The sequence below is a fragment of the Glycine max genome, chromosome 3 (assembly GCF_000004515.6).
Source record: "Glycine max cultivar Williams 82 chromosome 3, Glycine_max_v4.0, whole genome shotgun sequence".
NCBI classification, from domain to species: domain Eukaryota; kingdom Viridiplantae; phylum Streptophyta; class Magnoliopsida; order Fabales; family Fabaceae; genus Glycine; species Glycine max.
This window is the reverse complement of record NC_016090.4, coordinates 34609138-34625123: the sequence shown is the minus strand read 5'-3', so window position 1 is coordinate 34625123 and position 15986 is coordinate 34609138. Positions and strand designations below refer to the sequence as shown.

General features: G+C 34.0%; 1 protein-coding gene across 2 annotated transcripts in view; it reads left to right on the top strand.

Annotated features, from left to right (window-relative positions):
* Positions 1–2788: 2788 nt before the first annotated feature.
* LOC100810544 (beta-amyrin synthase) overlaps positions 2789–15986 on the top strand; it is a 34221-nt gene continuing 21023 nt past the window's right edge. The window contains exons 1-3 of one of the 2 annotated variants that reach the window (XM_006576703.4): positions 2789–2946; positions 3895–4108; positions 4851–5036. In XM_006576703.4, the coding sequence (XP_006576766.2) occupies positions 3908–4108; positions 4851–5036 (387 nt within the window). In that variant the 5' untranslated portion in view covers positions 2789–2946; positions 3895–3907. Of the gene's footprint in view, positions 2947–3837; positions 4109–4850; positions 5037–15986 lie in introns of both variants that reach the window. The other variant, XM_003521054.5, reaches the window with a different exon arrangement.

Sequence of the window (15986 nt, the reverse complement as noted above, 5' to 3'; positions counted from 1 at the left end):
AGAGAAATTCATCAACAATTTTAAACAAATTTAGTGGAACATATTTAGAAACGTTACGGTCACAACAATAATGAAATTTGATTTTTCTTTGACATTAATGTGTTGCATTTTTTTATTACCAAATTATGTATTTTTCATCTGTTTAACATTTAATCATAAATAAAAATTAAATTTATGTTCATTTTTCTATTTATTAATATTTATAAATTTTTTTCTTCTATGTTTCATTAAATTTAATTATTTAATTAATTATATTTACTTTAATAAATATTTAAAAGTTGAAAAGTTATCTAAGATCCCAAAATGAGATCTACCACTAAAGGAAAACATGAGAAAAATCTTGAGAGATCTTCAATCCTACATGACGTTGTAGGGTGTACCAAAAAGTGGTCTAAGATTTTAATTTGAAATCTACCATTAAAGATTCTCTAACAAACACATCTCAAGTATCTCTATCTCTCTATCTCTTTCCATGTGTCAATTATCAAATCATATTATTTATAAAGCCTATATTTTTTTTTTCACTTTCATCTCTCTCACTAGGTATTTATTAGCACATTGGTGTTTATCTATAATTTTTCCCTTTGCTAATTAATGAGGGAGCATTTGAGTTTGAATTTTCTGGTGGCGTGCACCACGAGTACTTTATTGAGCTATTGACCAAGGGAATTGCATGTACGGGGGCATAGTTTTGGTATGGTATTGTGTGCAAAATAATTTAGGAGGGTTTTGATGTGTACAGGGTGAGTATACACATAAGGACATAGGTATTTTGCTTATTGTTAATTACGAGTTTTAGGTGTGTTCATAAAATGCAACTTATGATGGATCGGTGTTAGTACCATTGCATTAGAGTAGATGTTGAGTACATGGGACACTTTTAATGTAAAGGGTTAACTTTGTATGTAGGGTTTTTTTTCTTTCTGGTTTTTATATGTTGTATACTTTGTTGTTGGTAGTATTTTATGCAACAACCGAATATTATGTAAAAAGCTTAGGTACCCTTGTGTTGGAATTTTCTATTCTAATAATTAATGTGGGTTAATATTATAAGATAATTATATTAGTTATTTATTATTAGTAAATTTTATTTTATGTGATTAAAGTAAGTGAGTCTGTTAGACAACTAAATCAGATGATATAAACTTAAATAAACAGATGTCACTGTTGGTCCATTAGGGGATAATGAGAACTCTATTAGGTTAACACGCTATAAGAATGTTATGGTCTCCAATATATCGAGTCGTCATACATAGTTTTTATTCTCCCCATCTAAAGAGTTACGGAGGTCCTAGTGAGAAATACAGAGATTTCGATCGAGGAAAAACCATGAAGCTACTGGTTACCGTTAGATTCAGATAATCTAACGTAATATGTTCTTGGTGATTATTGGTATTTTATAAGGATCTCTAAAAATTCCAACACCTTTACTTATACCTCACTTGAATAAAATTTATTTATTTAACTCATAAAAAATACAAGCAATATTATTAGTCCATTATATATAAGAAATTAATTATAATATTTGTTAAAATATTATAATTAATTTTAATATACAATAACAATAAATTCTTATCCCATTAGGTTTATAATTAATTTTAATATACTAAATTAAATTAATTATAATATAGTAAATATTAATGTTTATTACAGTTTATTTATCGTTGAATGGATATAATATAATTCCCATTCAGCCAAAAAAACGATATAATATAATTAAGTCAATATGATAGTGTTGTTAAAATATTTATTTGCATGTTAATGGATTGATATGTTTCAATATAATGTGAATGGTATAGATATCTACAAACAAGGATCGGGTTAAAGCTTTTTTTTTTTAAATGTAAATTATATTAAACCCAAAATGATACAACAATAAACGGGGCATACCCCGCAATTAGAGAAAATTAAAAGTCTTCCTAATATAAGAAGACCTATATCAAGATCCTAAAATAAATGCAAGTGCGCTTGTCTATACATAAGAAACTTAATCTTACTAATAACCTCTATTACAGAAAATTGATAATCTTCAAAAATCAACTTGTTCCTAGGCAGCCAGATTAAATTCCAATAATCACCAAGAACACATTACGTTAAATTATCTGAATCTAATGATAACCAATGACTTCATGATTCTTCCTCGATCGAATTTTTTGTATTCTTCACTAGGACCTTTGTAACTTTTTAGATGGAGAAAATATTTTGTATTGAGTATTGAAGTAGCAGCTAAACCACACTCTCCACTCTAAACAAACTCACACAAACACACACCAAACCTGTTTCATGCGAGATGACTAGACAGTAGTTGTACCATTCGTGCTTACTAGTAGCTTCAAAACCCTAGCCATGGAGAAAAAACAGAGGAGTAAGAGAGAGTAGTACCAGAATCCAGATCCAATGATGGTGCCGTGCCTTTATTTGAGAGTGTGGACTATGAGTGGTCCCTTTGTGCAGTGCAAAGAATATTTTATTATTTAGCTGGTGACCCTCAGATGACACGGGTAGAATTTAATATTCAAAATATATAAACATAAGTCTAAATAAATTCCTAAAATATTGACAAGAGAACAATGTTACCACGTTTTAATTCTAAAATTAGCATTCCTTCCTTGATAATGTATCGCTAAAAAACGAAAAATTAATTGTCTCAATTGACTTATGTTTATATATTTTAGGAATTTATTTAGACTTATGTTTATATATTTTGAATATTAAATTCTACCCGTGCCATCGGAGGGTCACAGCTAAATAATAAAATATTCTTTGCACTGCCCAAAGGGACCACTCATAGTCCACACTCTCAAATAAAGGCACGGCACCATCATTGGATCTGGATTCTGGTGCCACTCTCTCTTACTCCTCTGTTTTTTCTCCATGGCTAGGGTTTTGATGCTACTAGTCAGCACGAATGGTACAACTACTGTCTAGTCATCTCGCATGAAACAGGTTTGGTGTGAGTTTGTTTAATACTCGATACAAAACTCTGACAAACGTTGGTTAATTTCTTCAGTCCGCATGAAATATATTTATTTAGAATGTGAATTTATATGTTCGGGTTAATTAACTATCTAATACGCTCCGATAAGTGATACGGCTACGCGGTACTGGGATGTTTCAAAGAATTGCTACACTAAGGATACATAGGCATTACGTTTTGGTACACTATTTAAATTTATTAGTAGATTCTATCATATAAATCAATATTCTGCTAATATTCTTTATCTTATAAATTACACAGTCAAATAGTATAAAAGATTATAAATAATTATTAAAATATGTTCATTGATATAGTTTTTCAATCACACTTCAATAATAATATTTTTTTAGTTACTATAAAAATATAAAATAACTTAATTTTATAAGTGATTTTTTAAATTAAAATTTTAGTTATTGTGAAACTTTTTCCCACGAAAAGAAAACTAATCTATACAAACAAATTTGAATTTCGAAACAACCGACCGTAAGTACGAACCAATTTGCGGGCTGATAAAAAGAAAAAAAATCTAATTCACGGTTTATGTTATCAAGAGGACTATTACTTCGCGCACCCAACATAATTGTGGGTATAATTAACACAACAGTATGATTCCCCTTTTATTCTTTCATAAAATTATATAAATTATTGGACGTACAGATTCATCAATATAAATTTTAAATAAAAATCATAAGTTTGATAAAAATTTCATTAACACCTCTTTTTTAAATAAAAAACAATGATATTTTTTAACACCCTTATTTTGAAAATTCCATCAACGCCTCTTTTTTTTTTTTTTTTAATATATCTTTCTCTTACTACATTATTATATCAACTATCATACTTATAATTTCTTTCTCTAGGTGTTAATCAACATTTATTTGGGGTGATCATATATTTTTTTCCTAAAATAAATTTAGAGAGAGCAACAAAATGTGGAGGCTGAAGATAGCAGATGGTGGAAAAGATCCATACATTTTCAGCACAAACAATTTTGTAGGAAGACAGACATGGGAATTTGATCCTGAGGCAGGAACTCCAGAGGAACGAGCTCAAGTTGAAGCAGCTCGTCAAAATTTCTATAACAACCGTTTCAAGTTCAAGGCCTGTGGTGACCTCCTTTGGCGCTTTCAGGTACTAATCACTTTATTTGAAGTTTGCATTTAATTTACATCAGACTTTCTTTTTCCTTTTTGATTAAGGATTGTGACATACTTGCATCAAACCATATATATACGTATCCGAAACAACAAGAAGCTTAATCAACCAATTGGATACAAATTATTAATACGTTAGAGTTAAAGTTAAAATATTTGGATAATAATTATCTGAATTCGATCCTAGATGAGAATAATTATTTGAATAATAATTATCTGAGTTCTATTTTTGATGAGAATAGTTATTTTTTATCATATTTTATTTATCTTTCAGTCAAATTTAAGTCAGACTTTCTTTTTTTATTTAAACCAGAAGATTAGAAAAAAAATATTATTATCATAAATACCATATTTAATAATAAATAATATATGCTCATACACAAGGAGAGGCATTTGCTTTTTTAAGAAATAAATAATCATGTATTATTATTCAATAACAATTCAACTCTTAATTATGGAGAATTTTTGTTAAATAAATCAAGTTCATAAAGTTTTTCATAATTTAAAATGTAACTTTATAATCATGTATAATCTTTTTATTATGAACCATAAAATAATAAAGGTCAATTGTAAAATTAAATATGATTAATATTTACGATTAAATTATTATTATTATTATTATTATTATTATTATTATTATTATTATATTGCATTGTGCTATTATTTTTCTCATTTTTATAACTTTTTTTCCACTGATTAATGTTTCCTGCCTCGTGTAGATTCTGAGAGAAAATAACTTCAAAGAAACAATATCTAGTGTGAAGATAGAAGATGGAGAGGAAATTACATACGAAAAAGTCACAGCCACGATGACAAGGGCCGCACATTATCTATGTGCATTACAGACTAGTGATGGTCATTGGCCTGCACAAATTGCAGGAGCTATGTTTTTTGTTCCTCCTTTGGTAAGTACTAAATACTCGTATTAGTACATTTTCTTGTTATTTATCTATTAAATGAAAATAATAAGTTATAAATGTAAAAATATATATATACTGATTTAAATATGCAAATCAATTTAAATGACATATTCAGATCAAACAACGTAAATTAAAAATATTACGAGCGTACCTCCAGCCATTGCAAATTGAACGCGAAATGACACACACACAAACCTGAAAGACAGTTTTATTCTTTTAGACCCTTACTCTGAATAGATGGTGTAATTTTTCTGAATAGAGAAATGGGTTTGATGATACAAAACTGAGAGCACCCCATCCTATTTATAGAGTCTGTCCATCACAGAACTCAACTTGTTATCAGAACGTGAAATAAGAAGTTATCAGTACGTGAGATAAAGGATGAGTACGTGATTTGTTACTGAAGGTGGTTGCAAATATATTTGCAAAGATATGGGTTGAATGTGTATGGAAAATGGATCAGATTCAAAAATAACTAAATTTTCCAAAATAATAAAATATAAAAAGAATGTGCAACGTGAACGTAACGTGCGCTTCCAACATTCTCCCACTTGGTCCATTTAACCCAACATCAACCATAACAAGAAACATAATATATGAGTCATGGCGATAGATCCTCTGATGATGAGTAGTATCTTTCATGTACCACAATATATCAAGTCTCTCAACACTAGCTCTCAACTTAATGAATAAACCATATGTTTATTTTATATCTAAACCGAATGATTTTTCTCAAAATAAATAAATATGTGCACAAAACCATATGAGAAAATATCTAACTGAATAAGAGTTTCATTGAAAATAACAAATGTGCGTACAATGAAATTACATCATGGAACCAAGTCCTATTCGTACTACATGATCCTTAAAATTCTTTGGTGGCATGCCTTTAGTTAAAGGATCAGCAATCATCAACTCAGTGTTGACGTGTTCAATGACCACTTTCTTTTCTTTAACACGTTCTCTTATGGCTAAGTACTTGATGTCGATGTGCATACTTTGACTTCCACTTTTGTTATTTTTAGCCATAAACACCGCAACAAAGTTGTCACAATACAACTTTAATGGCCTAGCAATAGAGTCCACAACTCTAAGGCCAGATATGAAACTCTTCAACCATACACCATCCGTGGTAGCCTCAAAACAAGAAACGAACTCAGCCTCCATAGTGGAAGTAGCAGTTAAGGTTTGCTTGGCACTTCTCCAAGATACAGCTCCACTAGCTAACATAAAAATATAACCAGATGTTGATCTTCGTGAATCAACGCAACCAGCAAAGTCTGAGTCGGAGTAGCCAATCACTTCCAGACAATCAGTTTGTCTGTACATGAGCATGTAATCCTTTGTTCCTTGAAGGTATCTCATCACTTTCTTTGCAGCTTTCCAGTGGTCAATACCTGGATTACTTTGATATCTTCCCAAGACTCCAACAGCGAATGCAATATCAGGTCTAGTGCAAACCTGAGCATACATAAGGCTTCCAACTGCTGAAGCATATGGAATATTTTTCATGTGTTCCCGCTCAAAATCATTTTTGGGGCATTGACTCAAAGCAAGTTTGTCACCCTTCACAATGGGAGCTACACTTGGTGAACAATCTCTCATATTAAATCTCTCTAAAACTTTGTTGATATAGGTTTCTTGAGACAAGCCTAAAATGCCTCGAGATCTTTCTCTATGGATCTTTATGCCTATGACATAAGATGCCTCTCCCATATCCTTCATATCAAGGTTCTTTGAGAGAAATTGTTTCACCTCATATAGCATACCCTTATCATTAGTCGCAAGCAGAATATCATCTACGTATAATACAAGGAAACAAATCTTACTCCCACTAACCTTCTGGTATATACAGTGATCGATGACATTCTCTTCAAAGCTAAATGAAGAAATGACCTCATGAAATTTTAAATACCACTAACGGGAGGCTTGTTTCAATCCATAGATGGACTTATTAAGCTTGCAGACTAAGTGCTCACCAACACTAGATAAGAATCCCTCAAGTTGTTTCATGTAAACCTCGTCTTCTAGATCACCATTCAGGAACGCCGTTTTCACATTCATTTGATGCAGCTCAAGATCAAAATGAGCTACTAATGCCAGAATTACTCGAAGAGAGTCTTTCTTAGATACAGGGGAAAAGGTCTCTCTGTAATCGATTCCTTCTCTTTGAGTGAATCCTTTAGCAACAAGTCTTGCCTTATGTCTCTCAATGTTGCCTTCTGAGTCTTTCTTTGTTTTGAAGACCCATCTACATCCGATGGCTTTTACACCAACAGGCATTTCAACGAGATCCCAAACTTGGTTAGATGCCATAGAATCCATCTCATCTCTCATAGCATTATACCACAAATTTGATTCCTTAGAACTCATGGCTTGTGAAAACGTCTCAGGATCATTTTCGGCTCCAATGTTGTAGTCTGATTCTTGTAGGTACACTACATAATCACTAGGAATTGCTGTCTTTTTTACTCCAGTAGATCTTCTTAATGTTGTTTGGTCATCTTGCTGAGGAACTTGTTCAACTGGTTCTTCACCAGTTTGTTCAATATCATCATGTTGTTCCTCACAAACAACTTGATCTACATGATCACTTTCAACAGCTTGTGGAACTTCAATCACTGGTTGTCTAACACCCATTTTAACTTGAGGGGTGGGAATGACTACCAACCTATTACTTGTCCCAGAAGGTTCAACTTCATAGTGATCCCTTTCATAAGAAATGTTCTGAAATTGATCACTCCCACTGATCAAGTCATTTTCAAGAAACTTTGCATTCCTTGATTCCACAATCCTAGTGTTGTGGGATGGACAATAGAACTTATACCCTTTAGACCTTTCAGCATATCCAATGAAATACCCAGTAATAGTCTTAGGGTCTAGTTTCTTCTCTTGTGGATTCTAAATTCTTACTTCAGACGGGCATCCCAAACGTGTATATGTCGCAAACTTGGTTTCCAACCCTTGAATAACTCAAAAGGTGTCTTTGAGACAGCCTTGGTTGGAACTCGGTTTAATATATATGCAGTCGTCTTAAGAGCATCAATCCACAAAAATTGAGGAAGCTTTACATTACTCCTCATGCTTCTTACCATGTCTAATAAGGTTCGATTTCTTCGTTCTACCACACCATTCTGATCCGGAGAACCAGGCATAGTGTATTGGGCAACAATCTCATGTTCTTGAAGAAATTTCGCAAATGAAGCTGGTGCTTGTCCATCCTCTGTGTATCTACCATAGTACTCCCCACCTCTATCTGATCTCACGATCTTAATTTGTTTTCCACATTGTTTCTCAACTTCAGCCTTAAAAACTTTAAAAGCATCTAAAGCTTCATTCTTAGAATGAAGTAAGTAGAGATACATATATCGTGAATAATCATCTATAAAGGTTATGAAGTATTTTAGACTATTTGCATCCATGTCTGGACAACATATGTCTGTATGTATGATTTCTAATAAATTAGAACTCCTCTTTGCACCCTTTTTAGACTTGTTAGTTTGTTTACCCTTAATGCAATCTACACAAGTCTCAAAATCAGTGAAATCCAAAGTACTAAGTACTTCTTCATTTACTAATCACTTGATTCTCTCAATAGAGATATGTCCTAATCTCCGGTGCCACAACATAGAGGATTCTTCATTCACAATACACCGTTTTAACCCAACAGAAACGTGCATAGAAGTAGCGTCGTTTTTCAATTCAATCGAATAAAGACCATCAACCAATTGACCACAACCAATAATTTCAGATTTATTTAGTAAATTAAAACCAAAGTCTGTAAAATTAAAATAAAATCCCAAAGGTGCAAGTTTAGAAACAGAAATTAAGTTTTTATAGAAACTAGGAACATAAAAAACTTTCTCCAAATGTAATTTAAAGCCACTACTTAAAACTAAGATGCACGTTCCAATGGCCTCTACATGCGAGCTCTTCCTACTCCCTGAGTAGATGCACTGCTCACTTCCCACTGGCTTCCTTAGGCTTTCCATACCCTACAAGGTATTAGAAACATGGATTGTAGAACCAGAGTCAATCCACCATGTATTATGATTCACATTAATCATATTAGATTCATAACAAACGAAAGTAAATGGTGTACCTTTCTTCTCAAACCAACTTTTAAATTTGGGGCAGTCCTTGTTCATGTGTCCTTTCTTTTTATAGAAGAAACACTTTGACTCCTTTTTAATTGTTAGTTGAGTCGGAATCCTTCCTTTATTGGTGCCTACAGACTTCTTCCTATCCTTTCCAGAAGTAGAAGTAGCCAAATTTACCTTCTCACCCTCTTCCATTATCAATCTCTCCTCTTCTTGAACACACATGGTCATCAATTCATTAATAGACCATTTATCCTTATGTGTGTTGTAGGAGATTTTGAAGGGTGTATACTGTTGAGGTAGGGTGCACAAAATGAAATGTACCAGGAAGGATTCAGACGTGGTAACTTCCAGGGTTTTCAACTGAGCCATTATGTCCCTTAAGCGCATGATATGTTCACGCATACCTCTCGTTCCAGTAAGCTTAATGGAAGAGAATTGCATAATGAGTGTGCTAGCAAGCGACTTCTCAGAGGTCGTAAACTGTTCATCAATGGCTTTCAACAGATCTCTGACCTTATCATGCTGGTCAACTGAACCCTGGATACTAGCGGATATGTTGGTTTTTATGAACATAACGGAGAGACGATTAGATCTCTCCCACTTTTCATAAAGATCAACAACATCAGGTTTGCTAGTTTCAGTAATAGTCGATGGCTCATCCTTCCTTATAACATAGTCAATATCCATCCAGCCCAAATGAAGGAGAACTCTTTCCTTCCAAACCTTATAATTATCACCTTCCAAAATGGGAAGGTCACAAGAAATATTCATAGATTGTGAAACTGCAAACAAACACACATGCTCATTAAGAAAATTGAGACTAAACAAATGTCATGTTTTGCTAATGCAAATCATGTCTCAATATATGAATCTAGTGACACAAAACTTGCATACGGGCTAAAGTCCTACTCAATTAGATTCCTCATGCAACTTTATGATAAAACTATTAAATCATGTTCTTTTCCTTAATTCCTGTGGGTAAATTAAGAAATATAATTTAATATTTTATCTTAATTAATCAAACAAATATAACAAAATTCCTGTGGGTAGATTTCATCACATTACATATGATTAATCACAATTAATATTTCTAATGTGATTATAAATTTAGCATATAATTTTACTCAATTAAAGATGTTGTGGCTATTCTCTAATTTAATAAAATTATATTAATCACTTAACATTCAAAAATAATCCTTGCATAAACATACTTAATAATGCAAATGTGCTCTGATACCAAATGTAAAAATATACATATACTGATCTAAACATGCAAATCAATTTAAATGGCATATTCAGATCAAACAGCGGAAATTAAAAATATTACGAGCGTACCTCTAGCCATTGCAAATTGAACGTGAAGCGGCGCACACACGAACCTGAAAGACAGTTTTGTTCTTCCAGACCTTTACTCACTCTGAATAGATGGTTTAATTTTTTTTAATAGAGAAGTGGGTTTGGTGATACAAAACTGAGAGCACCCCATTCTATTTATAGAGTCTGTCCATCATAGAACTCAACTTGTTATCAGAATGTGAGATAGGAAGTTATCAGTACGTGAGATAAAGGATGGGTACGTGATTTGTTACTGAAGGTGGTTGCAAATATATTTGCAAAGATATGGGTTGAAAGTGGATGGAAAATGGACCAGATTCAGAAATAACTAAATTTTCCAAAATAATAAAATATAAAAAGAACGTGCAACGTGAACGTAACGTACGCTTGCAACAGTAAATACTAAATTAAAAATAATTTTATTTGATTTTTTAATCCATAGAAATTAAATACCATATCAAAAAATTTATAATACTCGCATATCTTATTTAACTTACTGAGTTATATTTCTTTATGTGTTCTTGCTAGACTATTTATTCAACATTTTATCTGTACATGTCAAATTATTAATGCTTTTATAATTAATATATTTTCATTTAATAGAATAGTTATTAATATAATTAGATAAATATTCATTTAATAATATAATTTTTAAAACATCAACAATTTTATAATATAAAGTAAATCTAGGCACATGGTCTATTTCATGGGAGTTTAGGAGTAAAACTAATTCATATCAATCTATTTAATTGTTCTTTTTATATAATGCAAATCAAATTAATATCACCAAGATTAATCTAGTTAATTTGCTCATGATAAAATAAAAAACAGGAATTATTTTATATGTTTTAAAGAACTTTATCCTGAATCATTATCTTTTTATAATATTGGTTATTTTTTCCCAATAATAACCGAAAATAGTAATCAAAACAATTCAAAAATGTTGATGCTAGATTGACATTAAAAAAATGTTGATATTGCTTTTACTAGTATTTAGTTATATACTTTAATTATTTGATATTACATCTTGATTATTGAATATATGAGGATAAAATAAATATAAGATTAAAATATAATTTTAATCCCTCTATTTTTTACTATCCATAATTTTGATTCCTATATTTTAAAACAAAAACACATTTAGTCTCTCAATTTTAAAAATTCACTAATTTTAGTCCGATAATCTTAATGAAGAGTACTTTTTTTTCCCCAAACTGGTATGGTTAACTCTGTCAGATTTGGAACACTGCTCTAACCCATGTCTAGCTATCGGGAAGCAAATAGCAAATCTCACTACTAGAAAATATACTTTCAACATCGGTTATTTAGAACATTCTACATCGGTTCTAAAACTGATGTTGAAAGTGACGATGTTGAATGTATGAATGTTAACATCGGTTTTGGAGAACCGATGTTAACATACATATGACAACATCGGTTCTCCAAATACTCGATGTTAAACACAATGAACAACAGCAAAAAAAGTGTAGGCATGATGAACGTTGACATCGGTTTTCTAGTAAAATCGATGTTAATATGTTAGTTTAACATCAGTTTTCTAGAATAACCGATGTTAATGTATGCCCTTAACATCCGTTTTTCTAGAAAACCGATGTCAATGTTGATGATGCTTACACTTATTTGGTGTAGTTCTTTGTGTATAACATCGGTTAATTATAAATAACCGATGTTACTATTCAAATATTCACATCGGTTATTTATAATTAACCGATATTAATGTACAATAGTTGACATCGGTTATCCACAGATAACCGATGTTAAAATACAAACGCTGACATCGGTTATATACAAAAAAACCGATGTTAATATACAAACGTTAACATCGGTTTTCTATTATAACCGATGTTGGTTATGATATTAACATCGGTTTTTGTTAATAACCGATGTTGTTTTCAATATTTTTTTTATATATACTTTCTGTTTTTACAGTAAACCCAAAATTGTACCTGTCAAATGCAATTTCAGGAGGCCCAATTCACAGCAAATAAACATTTTATTCTGCTTTCAAGCAGTTTTAATGATAATAAACATCAAATAATTGATTTATATATTATAAAGAACAATCAACAAATGAATTCAATGTTCATGTTACATAGAAAATGTAAAAAATGTAAAAATGTTAAAAAATGTCCCTAAATCCTAGGCCTGATCTCTAACTCGGAGATAAAACTGTGCCCACTGGATCCGCAATGCTTTTAATCTCTCAGGCTCCAATGGTCTAGGGTCGTTAAAATACTGCATGATTAAATAAATCATATTAAGTTAATAATGTAATACAAATTATAAATAAATCGATTTTCTTTGAAATAAACTTACCGCTTCCCAATTATTTCTAAAAGTTCCTAAAATGATGGTGGACATCCAGTGCATGACATAGTAGCCGCACTCAGTAGTTCCTTTTTGTCTATTACACTAAATACATAATGAAATTTGGATATTAATTAAACAACTAGTGTACAGACACATAAAGAAATATATATAAGTGGAAGTTTTATGTAAATGACGTACCTTGACGACAATCCACCTAGCAGGAGCCTTTGATTTAGGCTGTGGAGCATCATCAAGACCCTTGATAGCACTGTTCCATATGAGTAACAATTAAAAACTGGTGTTGTACGTTGAGGTATTACAATGCAAATGTATTGAAAAGAACACTAACCTATTAATAATCCCCTTAAGGTAGTTGTCTGGCCTGTTATGCAATGAACAAAACCAGACAACTAAGTGTTCCTTGGGCAGGATGACCACCATCTGCCAATGTCCGCTGCAGTGGAACCTAAAATGGGTTAGTACATTAGTAAACATTAATTAAATTTTGTTATTTTGTGACTTACCCATTTAGGTAGGCTCCAAGATACACATCGCGTTGTGAACTCTGCATCCAACTCTTTATGTAACTTTCAGATTCAAACTGCGATTGCCAGACCTCTGAATGGACTGAGGCTCGAGGAATCCATAGATATCAGAATTCCCCGCTCGCATACATGTTTCAGTGAGATGCCTGTTTATGTTAAGTCAAAGTTAAATATTTATGAATTGAAAGCCATAACTTAGGTAAATAAAAGCCTTTTATATAAAGACTTACAGAATCCACAACTGTAACACTGATATGCTGAGACATTGACCACCGTGTGCGATTTCGGAGAGGTCTTCGTGCTTTATGTACAGGGGGAAATCTGGATTAACGACCCCGAACACGGTGGCATCCCATCTAACCTGATAAGGCCTCAAGAAAAGCTCTGGGATGGTCAATGTCATCAGATAAAGCGGATCATCGACCTCCGGATCGGGCTTCGGAGGTGGTTTTGGCGGAGACACAGCTACCTGTTCATGAAACAAAGTTAAATAGCCAATTTAGCACCTTAATGAATTAATTTAAAAGAAGAAACATATAGTAAGGACAATAAGTACCTGTGTGATAAAGACTTGACAGATGTGTCGGCCAAGCAAGGAAGGTGTGAAGTGCCTGCCCCACTAAGGAAACCTCATCAGTGGGTACAGGAACTGGAGCATCTGCATCTTAACCTCCTCCACACTCACCTTTACTTGGCCAGGCAACAAAGGAGTGTTATGAACAAAGTGATCCCTCATAAACTCTCCCCATGGCAACCAGGCGGGCAGGATCTGCTTCTATGTACAAGCCGCACCTGTCAGAGTCACCTGTCTCAGGATCGTTTCCTGAGGGATCAACACAACTCCCCTTTGTGCTCACTCGAGGACCGGAGGGACCAGGACCAACCAGAGGCTCAGGAGGCTGCAATCCTGAGATTGCATCTGCGACTGAAGCTGGCTGAAGGATGCCATGACCTGCCTCGTCACTTTCTCTGTGATGGACTCCTCTAGCTGGTCCCTGATCTGCTGGTCAGCTGCTGTAATTCGTCAGGAGGCAGGGAGGAAGCGCTGCGGGACGTCCGTGGAGCCGATCCAAAGTATTGCTTGATGGTGACACCAGCTCCAGCAGCACGGACACGTCCAGGGTGCTCTGGACGTCCAATAGCAGCGGCCAGAACATCCTGACGTCCATGGGGGACGAACGATCCCTGTGTGGCCTGCTCCTCAAACGAATCCTGCACAGAAAACACACAGTGGTACATGGCATTCTCAAAATATTCAAACATAATTGTAATGGTTAGTTGAAAATGACTTACAATCTTCTCAGCGATTTCCTTTGCGGCCTCAGTCGTCATCTCCCCTGTCTTCTTCGTGCGGGCCATCTTCCACTTCACGTGGCGTCTGACCGGGGATGGAGGGTCGATGACGCCATCAACGCTTCCTGACTGTGCAGCTTCCTACAGCTTCTTCTTGGTCTTCTCAGCCAGGAGCTTCTGCTCCAAATAATCATAACCCCCACGAGACAAAACGTGGGGGGCAGTATTCTGCTTCTGGATGGCTGTGCCTTCATGCGCACATCCTGAAAAAATTAAACAATAATGTTTGAAATGGGTAGAATGAAGTATAACAACATCATGTTTAATATGAAAAACAACTTAAATGGCAAAGGAACATACCTCCCAAGAAGGGTCTCTGCGAGTCTGGCAAAACTGGGCCCACTTTTCCTTGCTGATGCCGTATTTGTCACAGACAGTGTCCTCGACACCGTCCTGATCGGCTGCAAGGGCCCATTTCCTCGTGAGGTCTGATTTAAACTGCCTCCATCTCTCCCCCACGGTCTGTAGTAACTTCCTTTTCGTCCTACTGTCAGAAGCCTCTGGGATATCAAATTCCGCCTGACAACATGAAACAAAGTTTATTTGTTACAATAATGAAATTTTTTGGCTATTAATTACACACAATCAAATAAGAAAAGAGAAATACCTGAATATCCTCCCAAATCAGGTCCTTCTGAGCAGTAGGGACCTCCTTCCAGTTCTCGTAGGTGATGTCCACCTTATCACGTGCCACAATCCCCAAATATGTTCTTAATTTCTTCTTGTGGGGACCGTCGGCCTTCCCTGTAGCAGGATCAACATGCACCACTGGTCTCTCAACACCAGGTGGTCTAGTGGACAACGATCGTAGGCGTGAGGCTTTGCGTGTCCGCTTCACGGCAGACGTCGAAGCCGATGCGTCCGAAGTAGGAGGAGGAGAGGAGGAGAAGGAGGAGGAGGAGGAGGAGGAGTAGTGGAGGCAGGTGGAGAACCCATGATCTTTTATACAATAACATACAAAATTGGATTAATGAAAAGAGGATTAGTGATAAGTTTTTTTTGGAAGGCAAAAGTATAAATTATTAAACAAAACCCCACCACATAAGGAGACAAGACAAATTAACCAAAGGACTCTGAAAGATAGGTAGTTGTGCTTTTTAATTGTGATTTCATCCATGTTTTCTTTGATATTGATTTCTTAGACTTCATCCATGTTTTGACAGCATTTGATTTTCTTTTTTGCAGAAAAGAAAGAGGGGAACGAGCAACAATTTGAAGGTTGTACATTCAGGAACTAAAGAATTCAAAATAGCTAGTAATAAGAGGGA